Source organism: Prionailurus bengalensis, chromosome B2 (assembly GCF_016509475.1).
Source record: "Prionailurus bengalensis isolate Pbe53 chromosome B2, Fcat_Pben_1.1_paternal_pri, whole genome shotgun sequence".
NCBI lineage: Eukaryota > Metazoa > Chordata > Mammalia > Carnivora > Felidae > Prionailurus > Prionailurus bengalensis.
This window is the reverse complement of record NC_057349.1, coordinates 38,949,414-38,970,108: the sequence shown is the minus strand read 5'-3', so window position 1 is coordinate 38,970,108 and position 20,695 is coordinate 38,949,414. Positions and strand designations below refer to the sequence as shown.

The 20,695-nt window shown below is 40.3% G+C and overlaps 1 protein-coding gene across 7 annotated transcripts in view; it reads right to left on the bottom strand.

Annotated features, from left to right (window-relative positions):
- LOC122489490 (adenylate cyclase type 10-like) overlaps positions 1 to 20,695 on the bottom strand; it is a 51,636-nt gene that overhangs the window by 19,202 nt on the left and 11,739 nt on the right. For all 7 annotated transcript variants that reach the window (XR_006298926.1, XR_006298927.1, XM_043591327.1 and 4 more), the window contains exons 5-18: positions 15,110 to 15,315; positions 14,759 to 14,849; positions 14,580 to 14,668; positions 13,785 to 13,976; positions 12,985 to 13,106; positions 8,612 to 8,688; positions 8,323 to 8,512; positions 7,772 to 7,827; positions 6,867 to 7,020; positions 6,515 to 6,704; positions 5,254 to 5,340; positions 3,535 to 3,806; positions 2,881 to 3,014; positions 2,138 to 2,263 (exon numbers count right to left, since the gene is read on the bottom strand). Coding sequence is in view for 5 of the 7 variants with exons in the window: in XM_043591327.1 (XP_043447262.1) it covers positions 2,138 to 2,263; positions 2,881 to 3,014; positions 3,535 to 3,806; positions 5,254 to 5,340; positions 6,515 to 6,704; positions 6,867 to 7,020; positions 7,772 to 7,827; positions 8,323 to 8,512; positions 8,612 to 8,688; positions 12,985 to 13,106; positions 13,785 to 13,976; positions 14,580 to 14,668; positions 14,759 to 14,849; positions 15,110 to 15,315 (1,986 nt within the window). In the remaining 2 variants the exon portion in view is untranslated. The remainder of the gene's footprint in view (positions 1 to 2,137; positions 2,264 to 2,880; positions 3,015 to 3,534; positions 3,807 to 5,253; positions 5,341 to 6,514; positions 6,705 to 6,866; positions 7,021 to 7,771; positions 7,828 to 8,322; positions 8,513 to 8,611; positions 8,689 to 12,984; positions 13,107 to 13,784; positions 13,977 to 14,579; positions 14,669 to 14,758; positions 14,850 to 15,109; positions 15,316 to 20,695) is intronic.

Below are 20,695 nucleotides of genomic sequence, written 5' to 3'. Positions count from 1 at the left end.
CTTAAAAGAGTCTTCTCTCCAAGTCCTTATTTGCCCTCATTACCCATTCATTGTTCAGCCAACAACAATAATCAGGTTTTCACCACATCACTGAAACTGTGCTCTCCGTGGTCACCAAAACCTTTTGTTGGTAGACCCAAAGCTGTGCTCTGGATCATTCAGCTATGTTAACAATTCTTCCCATTTTCATGACTAGTAAGTACCCACCCAGACCCTTTTTTTATTACTGCCCACTAAAAGTGGGGGCCAGGCTTTCTGATCCCAGAACTCACCTAAGAGTAAAGATCTTAACTAACTCCAAGCATAATAGCAAATCTCTCCATATTCTGACCCATACATAAGAGTAGTAGGTATTGAACCAGTAAGTCACCAAGCCCCAAATCTTGGAATAATTCGAAACCTTTTCTTTTCCCTAACAACCAATTAGTCACCCACTTATCTTCCTTCTAAATGTTCTTGTATGTTTCCTCCTAAGCAACTGTAGTGTAAGTAGCCATTTCCACCTGGATCACTAGGATACCCTGTTTGGAACATCTCCAATTTCCTCTCACTCTTATCCCAATAATATATTAAGTAGCAGTAGAATCATGTATATAAAGTACATATACAATTATGTCAGGGCCCCTTTTTAATACTTTTATAACTTATGTGGCCTTTTACAATCTAGCCTTGGCATTTCATTTATGCCAAGGCTTTGCTGAATGAGCTATTTGTTTTGGTTTACAAGTTAACAAATCTTTTTAACAAATCCCGTGGACGATACTGACCTTGGGTTAACTTTTCGGCTGTTTCCTAGGATCCTGATTAAATGAGAATGCCAGCTAAGTTATCAGGTAACACTGCTTATGCTAACAATGATCCCTGATTGGAAACTGAATTTGGACTAGGACAACTGTGAATAAGCTATAAATAACTGGTGGTAAGCCACAGTTCTAGGCTTGTGTGTATTAATTCTTGTCATAGGTCATGTCCCTTGCAGATCCTGGAGTCTATGCCTGTGGGGCTGTTATAAGAGATACTAGTTCCTAGTCGGGACATGGGGCTTCTAAGCACCCATCCATCGTGGCCTCATTCCATCACACCTAAGCTATTCCTTGAGGCTCCAGAGAATAGCAGTAGAAACTGCTGTGAGGACTTCCACTAAAGAAATCCTATATGATGCTGTTTTCTGACCTGTATGCTTCTAAGTTAGTAAAGTCAATGCCAAGTGAGGCCTGTTGTAGTTGTAGGAGTGTAAACTATCGAGATGGACCTACAGACACCAGAGTGCTAGCTTATAATAGCTAACATTCACTGAATAGCTATTATGTATGATGACTAATCCCCTTAAGGTAGGGGCTATCATTATCCTCACTGGAGTGATGAGAAGACTGAGGCTTAGACAAGTTTATCTGAGCATTCATAGCCAGTAAGTGGAGGAGCCAGTAGTACCCAGGTTTTTCTGATACCAGAACCTTGGCTCCTAACTAACTAGCAAGGTGTTCTGTATTGCTGTTTCGTATGCATGTCTTATATTCTCAGTAAGATCATACTGGACTTGAAGGCAGCCTTATTCACCATAATATTCCCAAAGAGTGCTTAATATGGTACCCTGGCCACAGACACTTGAACAGAGCATGAAATAAACCCAACTTCCTCATTTCTAAGAAGAACGTCCCTTGTCTGACTATGCCTACTCAGATCTCATGGTTTCTTCATTCTTTATTTCAGCAGTCATTATAAACTTACTCTCCACTTTTGATTAAACTCCTGCTATGTGTATAATACTGTCTCTTCAGTAGCACCATAGATTTTCTTAAATCTTGGCCACATTATCTCCCTTGCTTACTGCCTCCTCCAGCACAGGAGGGAAGGGAAACACAGGACATAATTTTTATTAAATAACGAGGAGACTGTCCTCGGTCATTAGCCCCAGGGAACAACAGGCTCACTCAAGTAAAATACGGCTCAAGTAGCATTACAAGTCTCTCAGGGGCTCTTTGGGCAGTGCCGGAACTTATTTCTAGAAGGCAGGTTTCTTTTTTCTGAAGAAAAGGAAGCTCACATGACAATGAGAGACCTATATTCAATCAACCACCAAATTACTAAGTGCAATGACATCTGTCATTGGCTCACTTGAGGTTTTCAAGTGACCTGCCTTTTAATAATGGTGGGAGAAGCACGGTATCCAAGTTCACATCATCCTTGACTGTGCAGATATAAATTTCCTGGTCTTCAGAGCCAGCAGGAGGAATGCTGTACATTGTGGATTTCATGGCATTGGCTGCAGGAAAAGAAGACTATAACTGAGGACAACACCATGCTCAGTGTCTGTAGTTTTAAAGGCACAAAAATACAAGAATTTAGTCAAGAAACTAACAGGATGAAGATAAAAGAGCATTATGTTTAAAGTGGCTTACCCCTCCCATCCTGTTTTCTGATTTTCTCTTACAAACTGACAACACTTTCCGTACAGTATGGTATCCAGCATTATCACTCTTCCTGTTTACTTTCTAGTAGCTCTCTCTTCTATTACATCACAGCCCTAGGATGCCTTTCCAGATTTACACATGCTTCACCCCTTCCTCCTCTCTCACCCTCCTCCTTTCTCCCATCCCCCATCCATCCTTCTCATCAGTAATGTGCAATTCTCTATTGAACTCTCCTGCTTATAAATCCTCTTCTTCTATCCCACCTCCTGGGCTGCTCAAAAAGGAACTATAATATAGTAGATTGATTGACTCCATTAAGCTCTCTGAGGCAGGCCAAGAAGGCTTAATCTTGCTTATAATGTTATCAGGGAATAGAATAGGCACATGTCTCATAAAGGTCTGGTGATGTCATGTCAAAGAATAAACTCCAGCAGTTGGACCAGGGTAGAACCCTGGAAACTAAGCTCACCTGAGAGGGTCTCCCACTTGCTGTTCTCCTCCTCCTTTTGGAGATCATGAAAGACCAATATGTCTTTAGAGAGAAGGTCCTGGCATAAGACCTCACAGTAGAGGGGGTTTCCAAAGCACCTGTGAAGAAGGTAGCTGTGGAGAGGTAAGTAGGGGATTGCTGACTAAAGATGCCCACTTGAAGAGAGCCAAGCACAAGGGTATTTCATACTGAGGAATATTTCTTCTTTTTTAAAGTCAGCTCTTGATGATATACACTAACAGAGGTAAGCAGCAGCACAGAAATGTAAAAAGAAAAATTGATTGTTTTGACATGTATTTTAGTAGTAACTTTTCTATTTTGTTTCTATTGCTGTTAAAAAGAATTAACATCCCCTTACCAAAGAGCCCCAGAAAGTGGCCTGACCACATATAAATGACACGTTAAGCAAGCCATCCAAGTCCTAGCTGTCTTGTGAAAACCTGGATGGATAGCTCAGGGAGGTAGCCCTTTACTGGTTTACTAGGAGACGGTCTATCTTTAAATCTGGCCTCATTACGGTTATTAATGACATTCTCTCCCCCAATTCTGGTAAGTGAGACGTGAGCCTTCTCACTTACATTATGGCACTGACTCTGCCCTTAATGAAGCACCCAGCTAGTCCTAGCCACTCACATCTGCAGCTCTTGGGGGATGCTCACCACCCCCAGTTCCCAACATGCCATTCTCAACAGTGAGGTCGCTGCCAACTTCAAAATGGGCACAAGGACAGCTTGAGAGCTCTGCAGGAAGTGCTGGGCACAGTCACACAGGGTGATGGTAGGGGTCAATGTCATCACCATGATGATGGGGACAGAGGAGAGCAATGTTTCCAAAAACTCCCAGGAAGCTGCATCCATATATTGGGCTTCGTCAATGAGGAAAACCAGCGGTGTTTCCCTCACTGCCTGAAAATAATAGCAAAGAAACAATGATAACCTCTGAGTAGAATGAAGTCACCTGATTTTCAAATTTCACCATGAATTTCCCAACAGCAGTTTATTTTTATTTTTATTTTTTTAAATTTTTTTTTCAACGTTTTTTATTTATTTTTTGGGACAGAGAGATACAGAGCATGAACGGGGGAGGGGCAGAGAGAGAGGGAGACACAGAATCCGAAACAGGCTCCAGGCTCCGAGCTATCAGCCCAGAGCCCGACGCGGGGCTTGAACTCACAGACCGCGAGATCGTGACCTGGCTGAAGTCGGACGCTTAACCGACTGCGCCACCCAGGCGCCCCACCAACAGCAGTTTAAATAAAATGTTAATACAGGCTGGGGTTTTCAGAATAAAATGTGTCCTAAGTCCAGGTAATATTTTACTTCACAAATATAAAATATAACCATTGTATCTAATTTCTAAAGCAATGTACTGAGTTTCTTTGGACAAGAAAATACTCTTACTGAAAAACAAAATAAACATCAAAATATTCTCCAAATCAAACTTGAAGCTTTCAAATATTTAATTTTGGCAAAGGCTTCAAACTGTGTGGGAATGAATTCATAAGACTTTATATCCACAATTTCCAAACCAGGCTGCACATCAGAATTACCTGACTGCTTGTTAAAACTACCAACCACCAGGCCCCACTTTAAAAAAACATACTCATTTTTATCCACATTCCCCACTCCCCTGCTGCAGCAGGTACGGTGTTTACTGTAATACTTTTATTTGTATTGTGTTCTTATAAAATGTGCATCATTGTTTTGTCAAGCAAACTGTTTTTATGTAAATGCTACTGTATTACAGATCTCATTATTTCTCTCCTTTTATTCAGGATTATTTTTAAGACCACTCTGTGTTGCAACGTTTTCATCTATTCCCTTACTTCTAAACTTCTGTATTACACTCCCCAGTGTTCATCCACGAGTTCATGCCAATACCTCCCTCGCCTCCACAATCACTGCAGTGAGCAGACTCCCTGGGACACAGATCCAGGAGGGGAAGCACTAGGTCTAGAGGATGCATGTTATTAAAATTTGACTAGTTACTTCTAGGCTGATTTCCAGAATGATGTTATCAGTTTCTGCTCATAGATATTTTTGACTCTGTAACCTGGGTTAAGGCTTGAGTGTACCTGTAATTAATAGGAGGTAAAACAGCTATCCACTTGCGTTTAGAAACTACTGTTTTAAAATTAACTAAAATTTCATTAAGAAACAAGGATCAGGGAAGAGCAAAGCATTTTTCTTGTATGCTGTACAACAGGATCGATTCAAGGTTAAAGATAGATACAAACAATGAACATATCAACAAATAGGCAGGCCTAAGTCAAGGTGTGCTATGGAGAGATTAAAGTAAGTACAAACCATCTCCACATAGTAAGAGTTAAGGGTATGTAGCAAAAGTACCCACCTCCTGGAGCACTTGAAAAAAACATGCCTTAACCTTCTTTTGTCTGGTCAGGTCATCCATGTGCGAAACTTTGAAGGATAAGGGAAACTAACCAAGAAAATTATTCATATATTAGCTTTTGCAGTGACAATCTAATAAAAATATATAGGTTCTCCAAAGGGAACAGAAAATGATTCTATCTTGAGTGAGAATGCGTTTCTTCTATTGGACTGGGCATAGGGACACAAATCCCAATCCAACATCAATATTTAGTTCAAAGAGTAAGATGGAAAATCCACTGGCAGTTTTGGAGAGATAGCTCCTCTCCATACCCAGACTCTGGCAAGCCCTTAAAGGGTCATGACTAAGAAGTAAAGGGACAGGTTGGACTTAGTGATGTCACTTTGGACAGCTCCAGTACCCCAGTTATTCCAAGCATACCAGAATGAATGAGCACATGAGACTTGTCAGAAAGAACTGCAATGAGTATCTCCTAACATTGTGCTAGGCCTAGGCACATGAGTTACCATGGACCTGAGAGTCAAAGTTAGGTTATTCCTCCACCACTTTGGCAAGGGTGAGTGAGGGCCTCGGGCAAGGCCTAAGACAGGGCTATGCTACGGAATGGAAGAAATTTTCATTTTCTCTATTTTCCTTTAGATAGAATGCCCTGTAGATTTGGCAGATGAGGAGAAGTGATGGAGGATGAATAAGAATTATAGACCAGGGAATTCTTAGCCTACTTACTCTTGGGTACCACATAAATCCTAGACCACTGGAAGCTTCTGAGATTCAGATGCTGGTTCAAGTGACATACTCCATGGTCAGGGTTAAAGAACAAAACATTGCAACCGGCTTGAGAACACATGGATACAATTGCTGGGGATGCTCAACTGGCCAGTATCACCCAGACAGATTTAGCATTCTCACATTTATACTGTGATCTCTTATACTACTTCCTTTAAAATGTATGTGCAAATTATATAAAGTACTATAATTATCATTTCACGGGTGAAAAAATTTAGGCTCAGACTAAGAGATCTGTGCCATGACATATGATTAGTATTGGAGTCAGTCCTAGAATCTATTCTTTTCAAAAAAGAGAAAGTCTGGGTTTTGGTGTCGAAGGGATTTCAAATCTCAATCCTGCCACTGCTAACTAAATGTTCTTAAGCTATACAGATATGGCCTAAGGGCATTAGATTAGAAAACAATTCTGAGTCCAACTATTCATCAAAAGTAACATCAGTAATCCAATTCGGAAAGCCACGGGTTTCATTACCTTCACAAAGAAGAGGTCATTAAAAAGACAGTGAAGAGGTTCCTCCACCATCCCACAGAGCTGTTTGTGTAGGCACTCCTGGCGGTAATAGGCTGGACATGTGTCAATCTCAAAGAAGATGGCCATGAGGGTCTGGATGGCATAGAAGCACTGCTTGAAATCTGTTTCCTTCAGCTTCAATGGCAACACCCTGGTGAATGTCACTATGGTCACTGGGAGTCCCTTGACCCACAGAGAGGTTACTCACTCCACCAGCCCAAGGATGCTGAGTCTAATGACAAAAGAGTCTCACCAACAAGAGAAAGGAGCCTCAAGAGAAGCAGACATTCAACCAGAAAGCAGGAGTCTTTACCTGTGTCCTTCTTTCTGGGCCAGGAAGTTTATTTCAGCCAACAGCTGACTTTTGCCATAGCCTTTTCCACCTTCATACAAAACTGCGTGCCCCTTCTTCTGGTGCAAACACCCCTGCTGTGCCATTCGAAAGGCTTCCAGTTCTTTTTCCCGATCTGTAGAGAGACAGGGAGCACCTAATACTCCTGTGCTTTTTGGTAGACACTCTATTATTTATTTTGCAAAGGTAATTCTCAGAATGGCTTCTCCCCTAGAACCCTGGGCAGAATCCTATTCTTTGATGAGGTTTCACATCTCTTTCCATAAAATCAACTCTGGACTATACAGAAGTGTGCTGGGCTTGGGGGTTCGCTCCAGAATTTAAGTAACAACATTAAGAATAATTAGACATCACATAGACATGGGAGCTACTGTATCTTCTTAGCTTTTTGTAAAAATTTCCATTGTAACAATTTAGTTCTCAAAGTTGGTCACTGCTATGTAAAGATAATAACCTAAGAGATACAAATTAAGACAAATATAAAGACAGGGAATACACAGTGTGGGACTTAACACTGTGTGTTAAGGAATGAGGAATGATGATGGGAATGATGAGGAATTTCCCTCTAAAGATGATCCACAACAAGCTGAGCAGACCTCAACAGCCGAACTCTGACTTACAAAGATTCTTACTAAATGTTGGTACTTCTCAGGCACAGTGAGAAGACTCCATCTGAAGTGTAAACATTCAGCAAGGAAAAGAAATGGCAAGACTGCTTCAAAATGAACATAAATTCACTAAGAAGGCTGCTCTCTATTTTTTTAAATACAGGCTTAGAAGCATTTTGGTCTTGCATTTTTTTTTTAAATCACATTTAACCATCAATAGCTGAAAAAATACGAATTAAGGTAGGAAAGAAAACTCACCTAACAAAGGGTGATTTTTATTTCTCTCTCTGGCCAAATGTCTCTTCCCAAACATTCTGGGAAAAAGGACAAAGGGAAATGTGTCTATTAAAAATAGATTGGGATAGACAGAATATATATCTCTAAGTAGATAGAGAACAATTTGTGCTCATTAGCAAGTACCTTCAGATAACTAAAAAGGCCCAGAATTCTATATAAAAGAGTTTTAAAAAATTAAGCATCTTTGGGAGGAGGTAGGGGGGAGTTATTGTTCTAGGCTCAGAGAAGTAAATAAATTGTGAAGTACCCAAAGGAAAAGAAGAACATCCATATTAGTGACCTACTGAATTCTCTTCCTGTTGGATAGCACTATAAAAGTTCACTCAGGAACTAGCTAAAAGCTAAACAAAAAAGCTAAAGATCTCAGACACCAAACCCTCCTCTTATGTCTCTTATTCCAGCAAGCCAGGACTAGAAGCATCTTTCTTTCTAGTTTCATACAAACACTGGTTATTCCTATACCCTGATTGTGTAAAAGAGAGGAGAATAAGCTATCACATAATGACACTCACATACATCTTCTATGGCCAAGGTATTCATACATCTTCCCTGGGTTGGAGATGTTTTTCATCATTTTCTCTGGGAGCTTCTTGAAGTTGTAAGCAGGTAGCATGGATCTTAGATATGTTACCTCATCACAGGACACCAAACCTGGATAAGCAGTTATCATTCTGGCCACAAGGCTCACCTTTGGGCCAATAACTGTGTCAGGGAGACAGTAAAGGATAGAGAATTTTTGGACCATCTCCTCTACAATCATCCCCTAAGTCACAGAGGTAACAGGCCAGTGTCCTATTCTACCTGTATATTCGTGTCTTGCTACTGCCCCAATCACACCGCAGAATACTGGTCCATTGGTGATACTGATGGAAACAAGCCTGGGGATCGGAAAAGCAACAGTGGGTAAGTACAGTTAGAAGCCTCCAAGTCAGGCACTCGATCTGTCACTCCTCAGATCAAGATGTCTAGTTTTAGAGCTCAGAATAGAAAAGGTCAGAGACTGCTGTCTGTCTATATCATATGATGCATACAAAGTACAAAGAAACAAAATAGTCCCCATACTCAAGGAGTTTTAGTCGGGGAGCTATTATCAGTAGAAAAACTAAATAAAAGTACCTTAGATCTGTTAGATCGTTTATATATGTTTTATATGTTTTTTGAAGTACTTTCAAATTGATTACCTCATCTGATCCTTTGAGGGGTAATTAACAACAAATACATGAGGTATGCAGGGCAAATACTTTAACCCATTTGACAAACAAAAACAACAGCAAAACCCACAACTGAAGGAGCTAATTAACTTTCTTAGAGTTACATAGCAGGAGTCAATAGTAGAGTCAGAATGAGAACTCAGGCCTCCTGACTCCTAGACCAATGTTATTTCCTCTATACAATGCTGCCTCAAATAAAACTCCAAAATTAAAAGTAGATCAAAAGGTATCAGTACAGGGTTAATGGATCAAATAATGCTAGAATGTCAGAGTAAAGGAATAATCAGAAGGTCAGGCTGTTGATGGAAGCCTTCTGGAAGCAAATTAGTCTTTGGAATGTATTTTAAAAATGAGTAATATTTTCTCATTCATTCATTCATGCACGCATGCATAGGTTCGTTCATTTAACAAGCACTGACAAGTATGTATAGTACCAAGAACTGGCCTAGGTGTTTAAAATACCTTGCTCTGGAAAAGTTTAGTGTTGGGCAGAGGGAGGGTGGTAGAAATTGAGGGAGGTAAACAGACAAATTTATAAGTTAGCAAGACAAATACTACATATTAGAGATCAGTACAGCAAATTAACAGCAAAGAGAATGGATGCATTAACTCACACTAGAGAGTTAGAAAAAGCACTCAGAAAGGAGAGGACATGACTGGACGTTTAAACTGAAGTACTGCCAAAGTGGGGCAACAGCATTGCATCCAATGGGGAAAGGCAGAGACTCTGAAAAGCCTGCCGTGTTTGTGCAAAACAAAGCAGTTCAAGATGGCTACAGCATAGACAGTGTGTTGGGAGTAGGGAAAAGTGAAGGGAAAGTGGTCCTCCCTATGCCAGGGATGGGGAAGCACTAGACATATGAATTATTTAAAAGGGGGACATATACTGTTTCAGGTGAAGCAAAGGCTCAAAGGTGGCAAATTCATACAGTAGCAAGGGAATCATCAGATTTTCTTGATGTGAAAATTTCATGTGACAGATAAGATAGGCAGATGGACAAAGGAGGGTACAATGAGGCATAAATTAGTTTCAAGTTCAATCCACATATAAGCCATTTTCGCAGAGGCGTGAAAAGTGGCAACAATGCTAACATTATTGTCTCCTATTCCATCAAAACTCTCCTGCCTTGCTCTAAGGCAGGATTGAAGGCAGGATTGAAGACTCTTACCTGGGCCCATTGCTCAGGGTGGATAAGAGACACCCAAGACAAGAACCAGGCAGCTGACTCTGCTGCCACAGCAAGAATAAGACTAAACATCTGATGTTTCACCATGCTTCCTTGGTCTGCAATGCCCTTTCTTGCTTTCTCCAACTGTTGAACTCCTTCCCTTCTCAAAAGTTGCCTGTATAGTCAAGATTTCTCCGAGACCTCTAGGGAAAACTAACTCTTTCTTCCCAGAGCACTTTGCTGCAGCTCCTATAGCATTTTATTCCTGCACTTACATTTCAGGTTATTAAAGTTAGTTGTTTACTTAGTGAAGGGGGTAATGTCTTATTTTTCTCTACCTCCATCACAACTAGCACAGTGCCTGGCTCAAGAGTAGTGTTCAATGAATGCTTGTTGAATGAATGAGTTTATGAATGAGATAAACTCAGCTAATTAACAAGGCTGTGGGAACAAAGCAAGTAATACTTTTCTCACTTGGTCATTTCTTGTATCTTTCTACTGCACTTTAGAATCCCCCCTTGTTCTTCCTGGCAGTCCATATTCCTTCTTCCTTTTTAAAAAGAGATTCTTCACTGATGAAAAATACACTCTTTATTCAACATATATAGAGATGAATAAAGAGGTGCTGAAAAACTATAATGACGAGATTCTGAGACTCACTCCCTGAATCTCAAAAATACCCTGGAGAAATAGTCACAAGCCAGAAAACAGAAAAGCCTGATCAATCATAGGACTCAGAGAATCCTCTTTCTTCTGTAAATGAACTGAAAACTGAAGGTGTTTCCTCGGTTAGAAAGGGGAATTTAGAAGATGACCCGAGGTGAACAGGGTCATTGAAAAAGGAGACATGGAATGTGGTTCTGGGTCTGGGTGAGGCTGATGTGATGCAGAGAGGCATGAGCAATAGTATTCGCTACTGACGACATCACACAGGCAACCCTGAGGCTACATCTCTACACCTGAATTTCAAGAGAAGGCGGCAAGCTTTAGCATCGTTAGTGCAGCATTTCCCAAAATACGCTGCTCAGAACATTCATTCTTCTGGATGTTTATAGGTCTTTCTGGAGAAAAGTGTCCATCAGGTAAATTTGGGAAATGTTGATTAAAACAAAATATAACAAATTTCTTTAAGTCTACCCAGAACCTTTGACGTTAATTTATATTGTGAACCTTTAAGAAGGAAATATACTTTGCGTATCTTCCCAAACATATTTGGCCATGAAAATCTTCTTTTCATGATTTACTAAGGAACTAATGTTACTAAATTAGTAATTATCTTCAAGGAAAAAAACACTGACCTAGGAACCAGCTTTCAGGCTCTGGTATTGTTAAGCTATGTGGCTTACCAACATAACCTCTGGATCTTAGTTTCTGGATTCTTAGTTAAGAAGAGATCATCATCAGATGAAATGAACTCTCAGATTCTATCTAGCTCTTAAAATCTACTATATTCTAAAATCAATAAGACTGAAAGCATAAACTAGGCCTAAGAAATGACTATCTCATTCAGGAGTAAGGGCCAAGGGCAGGACTCTTAAAGGCCACAAGTCAATGTAAAATTCAACAGCACACAAGGACCAGCACTAGAAGTGATGGCCCAGCACACCCATACTACAGAGATAAGTGGGAAGTGGGTCGTAGGAGTATCTGCAGATCCCATCAAGTTTAAAAGAAGTGCCAACACATATCTACCTTGGGCTAAGAGTTTGACTATCTGTGAAGCAACCTATGTATCTTTCTTATTTGTAAAATAAAAAGTTGGGTCAGATAATTTCTAAGTTACTGCTCAGTACTAATATTCTATAAGAATATTACAGATATTATAATGCCTCTACAATGGTATCACATTAGTAATATATACTATGCCTTTTAGAGAGTATTTGCCTTTTATAAGAGGCAGCTGTGAGGTAATGAAAATGACACAAGATTTGAGGACAGAAGGTCTGGGTTTCATTACATGCTCTGCTATATGCTAGAAACTCCTCTTCTGTGGCCTTAGTTTCCTCATGTGTAAAAGAGGGATAAAAAACATTCACACTGGTAGCATATACTAAAGTATCCTACAAATGTTGGAGCACTGTACAATTTTTATGCATCTTTGACTCGATGTTAATATTAAAAATAACTTTTCAAATCTATGTATATACCTTCCTCAGAGCTTTCTATTGAAAAAAAAAAGTCACCTGAAAAATTCTAATCCACATTGTTATAGTGTGACTAGTGGAAAAATGGAATTTTCTTTACCTTCACTGGGACAAGGCTTTTGTAGAAGGTGGGAGGGGGGTGGATATGGAGGTGGGAGATCAGCTCAGTGAGAATTCCAGAAAATTCAGTGGGACTAATAAGATTGAAAGCCAAGAAGAAGAGCATTAACCAGTAGTGGTCCCTTCCTATCTTGGTAATTGCCCCACAACTTCTCTTCCCACATCCCTCCTCCCTGTAGATAGGCAGCCTTTGTTCTACATTCCCACCACATACAGATATATTATTTGTATTACACTAATTTGCACATTTGCTTCTTCCTTTGCAGTGTTCTTGAACCTTGCTAGGTATATTCAGTTCCTCCCCCTTTTCCACCCACCCCATTAGATGGCAACTTATCTTCATTTTCCCTGAGTATCTAGTACATAATTCTGTACCTAATGATTTCTTAAGAGATCTTATTTTCTGACTTCCCTTAGCATGCTCCCTCCCTTTTAGGCAGATTCTGGACACTCTCAACTCCTGCTACTTGGTACTCCCTCCTACCCTGGCTGAAGAGCCCCCTGGGGCCCTGCGCCACCTTCCTCCTCACTTGGTCTCAGCAAGCTTCTCCCAGCAGAAGCTGAAGATGCTGAAGGAGCTCTCCAGGGCATGTGCGCACTCATCTGGCTTCTTATCCCCAGGAAGGCCAAAAACACAGAGGAACATACAGCCCTGGGACAGAAGACGAAGAAGGAAAAGAAAAGTTTACCTGGGGAAAGACTACGGCTTGCCACAACTGCACCGACTCCCCAGAATGAAGCCAGAGCCTTTCCCCACTGGTATCTGCTAGGAATGGTGAATTCTACAGGATTCATGAAATGGACACTCAGGGCCACATCAACATGGAGATTAAAAAAAGAAGAAATAAAATCTTGATTTAACTAACATTCAAAGGACTGAAACTTAAAACACAAGAAAAATTGATGTCCAGAACTTTTCAAAAATTCCATTTCTACTGTATGCCTTGAGCTAAGTCTACCTGCCCACGTTTTATTCACCTATAATGTCCTACATTATGATACTGCTCTTTTCAAGCTCCTTGATTATCAGAAATATCTGATTACATTTATTTTACTAATAGAGGCAGAAAAATATTCTTTTACTCTGACAAAGATTTTTCAACTAGAGTTGAATGAAAAAGGATATGGAAAGTAATTCTCAGGTACCCTGAAAATGAAATTAACTAGAACTTCCCATTCTTAAACTATTATTAGTTGAACTTTCAAAGTCATATAGCTTGTCACAAAAGAAAAAGCAGGGAATCTGACTTACATGTGTGTTATGTGAGATACAAGACTATTATTCCTCCCTCACTTCTAATGCTGATGGGTCAAGTTTCCTTGTACTTACTTTCTCAAACATAAAGATCCGGCTCAGCTGGCCACCCCCTTTCTCTATGACTGTGGAGATGTACAGGGCAGCCTCCTGGATAAGATGACACAAATGCAACACCCATGCTGACTTGTGGAACTCTAGGCTGACCAAAACCATAGTCACGGTACGGAATTCGGATACATACTCCGTAGGCTGCCCTTCATCAATCTGCAAAGACAAAGTGAGTTATCGGGCCTGTATCTTCAACTCTCAGTACCATGTTTAGGCATTTAAATCCTATATTCCACGGTGAGTATGAGAAAAAAAACTTACAGACAAAAAACTTAAAATTCAGGTTTGAGAGGTATAGAAGATGTACCAACCAGTGCACTTGGAATTAAAACTGACTTTAAACCTAATTTACTGATGAAATCTGCCAGGATTTTATGTTTTCTTTACATGAGTTAGTTTGATATGTCCATTCTATTAGTCATTGTATCACTTACTACGGGATTCACATAAATTCTATATACACAGTCAATCAATGCATATTTACCAAGCATATACTCTCTACCCTGTTAATAATGTACTAGCTTCTAGAGGGACAAACTGAAAAACAAATATGGCTTCCACTTTCCAGAACTGAGAAATCTGAAGTGGTAGGACATGTCTTCATAGTAACTGGTACAGACAGGGAAATCTGCTGGCGTTACCATGGAGAGCAGGAGATGAACTGGATCAACATGAGAAGGTCATCACATATAAATATACACTTGTTGACATAAACACACACACACAGTCTACACGATGACTCAAGAACTAGAAAATAACCTTTTTCAAAAGGTTTTTCATTATGTGCTTCCGCAGGGTTTGTTCAAGTGCAGAGTCTGGATCCAAATCCAGGGCAGTCCTTAAAGTATCTGAGAAAAGGAAAACAAAATGTCTCCAACCACACGGAAGATTTAACTTTAAACATTTTGGGCTTGGGTAAAAAGGACCAAGTAACTTACCAGCACTTGTCTGGTAATGTGGCAGGTAATCGAGGCACTTGTCAAAATGCTCATCAAAATCAAATGGGTCAATGATCCGCATATCTCTTAACTACAGAAAGGAAACTGCTCAATTGTGTGCCCAACCACCAAATGGATCACCGATGCCATTTCCCTTTTTTATCATTTATCTTTCCAACCTTATTGTTCTGCTCTGTCTATCTTCCTGGGAGCATATCCCCCACCTCCCTCCAAAACAGAGTTCCAATGGTCATTGGTTTGGTCAAGCCATATTTGACCACCACCAGAGCACTGCCCTGTGCAGTAGGAGGGCCTTTTCAGGATGTGCAATGGATGGGACCAGCCTCCTACCTTCACAGCTTCATCTTCCCTCATGATTTCCACTTCAAACATGTACTGCTCACAGAGCTTCCAGCAGTTCCAGGACAAGACAATCTCATTTGCCTGAGCCAAACGCTGAGCTAACTGGACATCATCTACATCCTGCCCAACCACCAAGAGGTACTGTCGTTGCTCATCTCCAACAATAACCTGGGAGATCTGACCTGCAGACAGACCTATCCAGAAAAAAACAGACAAGTGGTGAACAGCCAAACTTAATTGGAAAACCATGAAAAAGATGGGTCTGGAATCCTCACATTGCTCTATGCATCAAGCCAATCTTGTTATTGTAGAAATATTGGGTGAGCTTACCTTCAAAAATATTACCTTGCCCCAGATTTCCTTCTGTCTTAAGCACACCTAGAGATATTCAAACAAGCCTGGGTTGGATGGGGGAAGAAGCAAGAGATCCTAGGTCTCTAAGAGTCTTCTCTTTAAATTGCTTTTGTAATAATCAGTTAGGTCCTGATGGCAGAGACCATATGGTTATGCTCAGAAACTGCTGCCATGGTGACCATACCATCCCTCCTCAATGTGTAATCAGGACTAAGTGAGAAGACAATCAGTATTTTACCAGACTTGGGCTTTGCCATACACTTTTATTCTACCTTCTGTTTTTCTTACCCTAAGGCATTTCTTACTGCTAATATAGCTGAAAAACTGGTTTGCTTGCCAGGGGAAAAAAAGGACTATATCCAAGTTAAGTCTGCTCTTAGCTAAGTTATCCAATCTTTTTACTTTCCTTCTTTTCAAAATTTTATTTAAATTCTATAGTTAACATACAGTAAAATATTACCCAGTCTAGGCTAAAATCAAAGGGAAAATAGTTTTAAAATAATAGCAGAGACACATACTTTTGGCCAACATGGCTTAACAGGTCATGAATTTAGCATAATGTCTGGAACAGCTAAGAAACTAGAAAAAACACACAAAGCAATACTTTTCAAGATACTGGACATCAGGAAATGAAGGACAATGATGCCTGAGAGATGGGGAATAAACAAGGTGAGCTTGTTTACCTTACCGCAGCTTACTGCATGGAAGAGTTTCCAGGACATCTCAGGGTGGGGAAACCCAGGTATAACCCAGAAGACTCAAGTTAGGGAAACAGAGCTAAGAGTCTGAGGGCCAAGGTGGCTAGAGTTCACAGGGCATTGTGAGTACCGGAGAGAAGTGTACAGAGAGAGAATTCCAGAGATCTTTACCAGGTCCCCCACAAGTCTTGAGCTGAGTACTAATGAGTGCATCAATGTGAGTAAACTACCTGAAACCAGGGAAAGAACCACCTGAAAAGATTAGAAGGAACAATTCCCAGTATCGCACAGGGCTGGCCTAGTCTCACTGGCCATATTGTCAAACTTAGTAATTCACAGGAGATTAGGTGTAGTACTCAGAGGGGTTTGCCTCAGCAATGGGGCAAAACCAGCCCTAGACTAAACACTGCTCTGGTCCCATTCAACAAAGTTTAAAAACAAAAGAAAAAAAAAATCAAGCTAACCACATCCCAGAATAATGCTCAAGAATATTTATAGAAGTATAAAAAAAAAAAACCCAGCACCCAACAAGGTTAAATTCACAATGTCTGGCACACACCCAAAATAACCAGGCATGCAAAGAAAAGGAAAATATGATCCACAATGAGGAGAAAAATCAATCAATCAAGCCCAACCCAGAATAACACAGATGAAAGAATTGGTAAATAAGAAAAGTAAAAGTTATAACTATATTCCATATATTCAAGAATCTAGAAAAAAGACTAAACAAGTCTACTAGAGACACTGCAAAAAAAAAAAAAAAGTCTATACACTTGAAAATACAGCAATAGAAACTATCCAAAATGAAACACAGGGAGAAAAACGAGAGAAACAATGAATACAAAATCAGTGAGTTGTAGGACAATTTCAAGCAATCTAATATGTGTGTAACTGGACAGAGGAGGAAGAAGAGAGAACAAATTATTTGGAGAAATAATTGTAGAATATTTTCTAAATTTGATAAAAACCAAAACTGTATACATCCAAAAATTTCAATGAGCCACAAGCACAAGAAAAATGAAGAAAACTATACCAAGGGACATCATAACCATATTACTTAAAACCAACTGTAAAGAAAAAAAGAATCATAAGAGAAACCAGAGGGGAGAAAAAGACATTATATACAAAGAAACAAAGATAAAGATGAAAGCATATTTCCTATTGGAAATGCTGCAAGCTAGAAGACAGTAGAACAACAATTTTAACATAATAGAAAAAAATACCCAGCAACCTAGAATTCCATACCCACTTTCAAAAACCGAGGTGAAATAAAGATGTTTTTTTTTTTAGACATACAAGAGCTGACCCATCTCTTGCAAACCCATACTATGAGAAATGTTAAAAGTGTTCTTCAAACAGACAATAAGTGTTAACAAACACATGGACAAATTGGGACTCTCATACATTCCTGGTGAGAAAGTAAAACGGTGCAATCACTTTGGAAAAAAGATTAGCAATTTCTTAAAAAGTTAGACCTATATCTACCATATGACCTAGCCCTTTCACTTCTACATAGTATATTTACCCAAGATAAATAAATGCATATGTCTACTCAAAGACTTGTACACAAATGTTCATAGTAGCTTTATTTGTAATAGCCAAAAACTGACAACCCAATTGTCCATCAAAAAGTGAATGGATAAACAACAGAATTCAATAGAATACTACACAGCAATAAAAAGGAATGGACTACTGATACATTCTACAACAGTCTTTAAAAATGTAAAATAATCTCTAATGACAAAAAAAGGATATCAGAGACTTCTTGAGGATAGGGAGGGGAGCGTAGGAGGAAGGGTTATGAAAGGGGATGAGGAGAAGCATCTGGTGGCTCAGTCGGCTGAGCATCCAACTCTTGATTTTGGTTTAGGTCATGAGCCCAGGGTGGTGGGATTAAGACTCGCATTGGGCTCTGTACTGAGCATGGAGCCCGCTTAAGATTTTCTCTCTCTCTCTCTCTCTCTCTCTCTCTCTCTCTCCCTCTCCCTCTCCCTCTCTCTCCCCCCGTCCCTTTTCCCCACTTGCACTCACTCTCTCTCTTAAAGTCCATCAACTGATGAATGGATAAAGAAATTGTGGTTTATATACACAATGGAGTACTACATGGCAATGAGAAAGAATGAAATATGGCCCTTTGTAGCAACGTGGATGGAACTGGATAGTGTGATGCTAAGTGAAATAAGCCATACAGACAAAGACAGATACCATATGTTTTCACTCTTATGTGGATCCTGAGAAACTTAACAGAGACCCATGGGGGAGGGGAGGGAAAAAAAAGTGAGGTTAGAGTGGGAGAGAGCCAAAGCATAAGAGACTCTTAAAAACTGAGAACAAACTGAGGGTTGATTGGGGGGGGGGGAGGGGTGGGAGGGAGAGAAGGGTAGGTGATGGGCATTGAAGACGGCATCTTTTGGGATGAGCACTGGGTGTTGTATGGAAACCAATTTGACAATAAATTTCATATATTAAAAAAAAAGGGGCACAAATAAATTTTAGTGAGTGATGGATATGTACATTATCTTGATTGCAGTGCTGGCTTCAAAAGTGTACAAATGTTATTTATGTACAGTTTCAATTATGAGTTATCCATCAACAAAACAAAAAAACAACAAAAAAATGCTACAACAGGAAAGATGCCATATAATTCAGAATAGAATTCTTTAGACTCCTCCTCAAATTGTAAATGAATAGGTCAAGGCAACTTTTGCCCTTCATTCAGAAACCCCTTAATGTTTCTGGACTTCTGTGAAGGAGCATTGTGTATAGAGCTCCCCCTCCAGTCCTGGCTCTGTCATTGATGAAATTTTTGTCTCTGTGTGCAACTTTTTTTTTTTTTTTTTAATAATTCTAAATCTTTTTTTTTTTTTATTTTTTTTTCAACGTTTTTTATTTATTTTTGGGACAGAGAGAGATAGAGCATGAACGCGGGAGGGGCAGAGAGAGAGGGAGACACAGAATCGGAAACAGGCTCCAGGCTCTGAGCCATCAGCCCAGAGCCCGATGCGGGGCTCGAACTCACGGACCGCGAGATCGTGACCTGGCTGAAGTCGGACGCTTAACCGACTGCGCCACCCAGGCGCCCCTCTGTGTGCAACTTTTTAATCTTTATCGTATTATATTTTTGATTATGTAATACAATAACATAGTTCAAAAATCAGACCATGGAAACAATATACCTTAAAAATTCTTGATTCTGACTTCTGGGGAAGATGGTGGAGTAGGAGGACCCTAAACTCAACTTATCCCAAACATACAACTAGAAAATACTCGCATCCGGGCAAACAACCCAGGAAAGGACCCAAAGAGTGGCCAAAACAAACCCCACAACTAAATGTAGAGAAGATGCCACATTGAAAAGGGTAGTAAGGGTGGAGACCTGATGGGAACCTAAACCCATGGGTGTGACCATTGGAGGGAGGGAGCTGTGGGCAAGAAGAGGGGCAAGAAGCACACTGGGGAGGAGCCTACAGGGGGAAGAAAAATCCCTATAGCATTCGGCTTTGAAAATCAGAGGGGCTGAATTTCATGAGTGCTTATAACCAGTGGGACTTTAAAAATAAGTGGGCGTGGCTCTGAGAGAGCTCAGCTAGTGATAGGAAACTGAGCCCTTGCCCTGAAAGAGACAGCACAGCAAATAACATGTGGAGATACAGCTTGGAAGCAGCAGTTTGAAAGGCACCTGGGGCTTATGGGAGGGAGAGTTAGTTATTAATCTCAGAGTTTGCTGAGGGACTTCTCCAGAAACAAAGGAGCTGGCAGGAGCCATTTCCCTTCTGAACCCTTCATCATAAATACACAGCCAGCTGTGAGAACCAGTGCAGTGACAGCACTTACTACCTAACATGCTTACACTGCACCCCACCCCCTCTAGCCAGACAGACCTGCCTCAGTCCTGGTGCTGTGGATCCCCTTGCCCAGAAAACCCAGGCAATCCTCGACAACAATGCATCTCCTGACCTCCCATGGAGGATGCACATACCCTGTTAAAACTGCATACCCTGCCTTTGTGTGCTGTCCAGAGTACCCAGACCAGCTGGCCTCCGCAGCAGCTGCGTGCGCCCTGTAGAGGAGAACCAGTGCCACCTAGTTAAAAGTGCACATCCTGCCCGCTACTTTCAAGAGCAAGAGATGTAGCTGACTTTCCTAACACACAGAAACAGACACAGATAGGCAAAATGAGGGGACAGAGGAATATGTCACAAATGAAAGAACAGGACAAAATCACAGCAAGAGACCTATGTGAAATGGATATAAGTAACATGGCTGACAGAGAATTTAACATAATGGTCATAAAGATACTCACTGGACTCAAGAAAAAAGTGGAGAACATCAGTGAGACCCTAAGGAAGAAGTAACAAACAAAAAAGAACCAATCAGAGATGAAAAACACAATAGACGAAATTAAAAATAAACTTGATAGAATAGCAGGCTGGAAGAAGCAGGGGAGCAAATCAGTGAACTAGAAGACAGAGGAATAGAAAGTAATCAAGCTGAAAAAATGAGAGAAAAAAGAATTATGCAA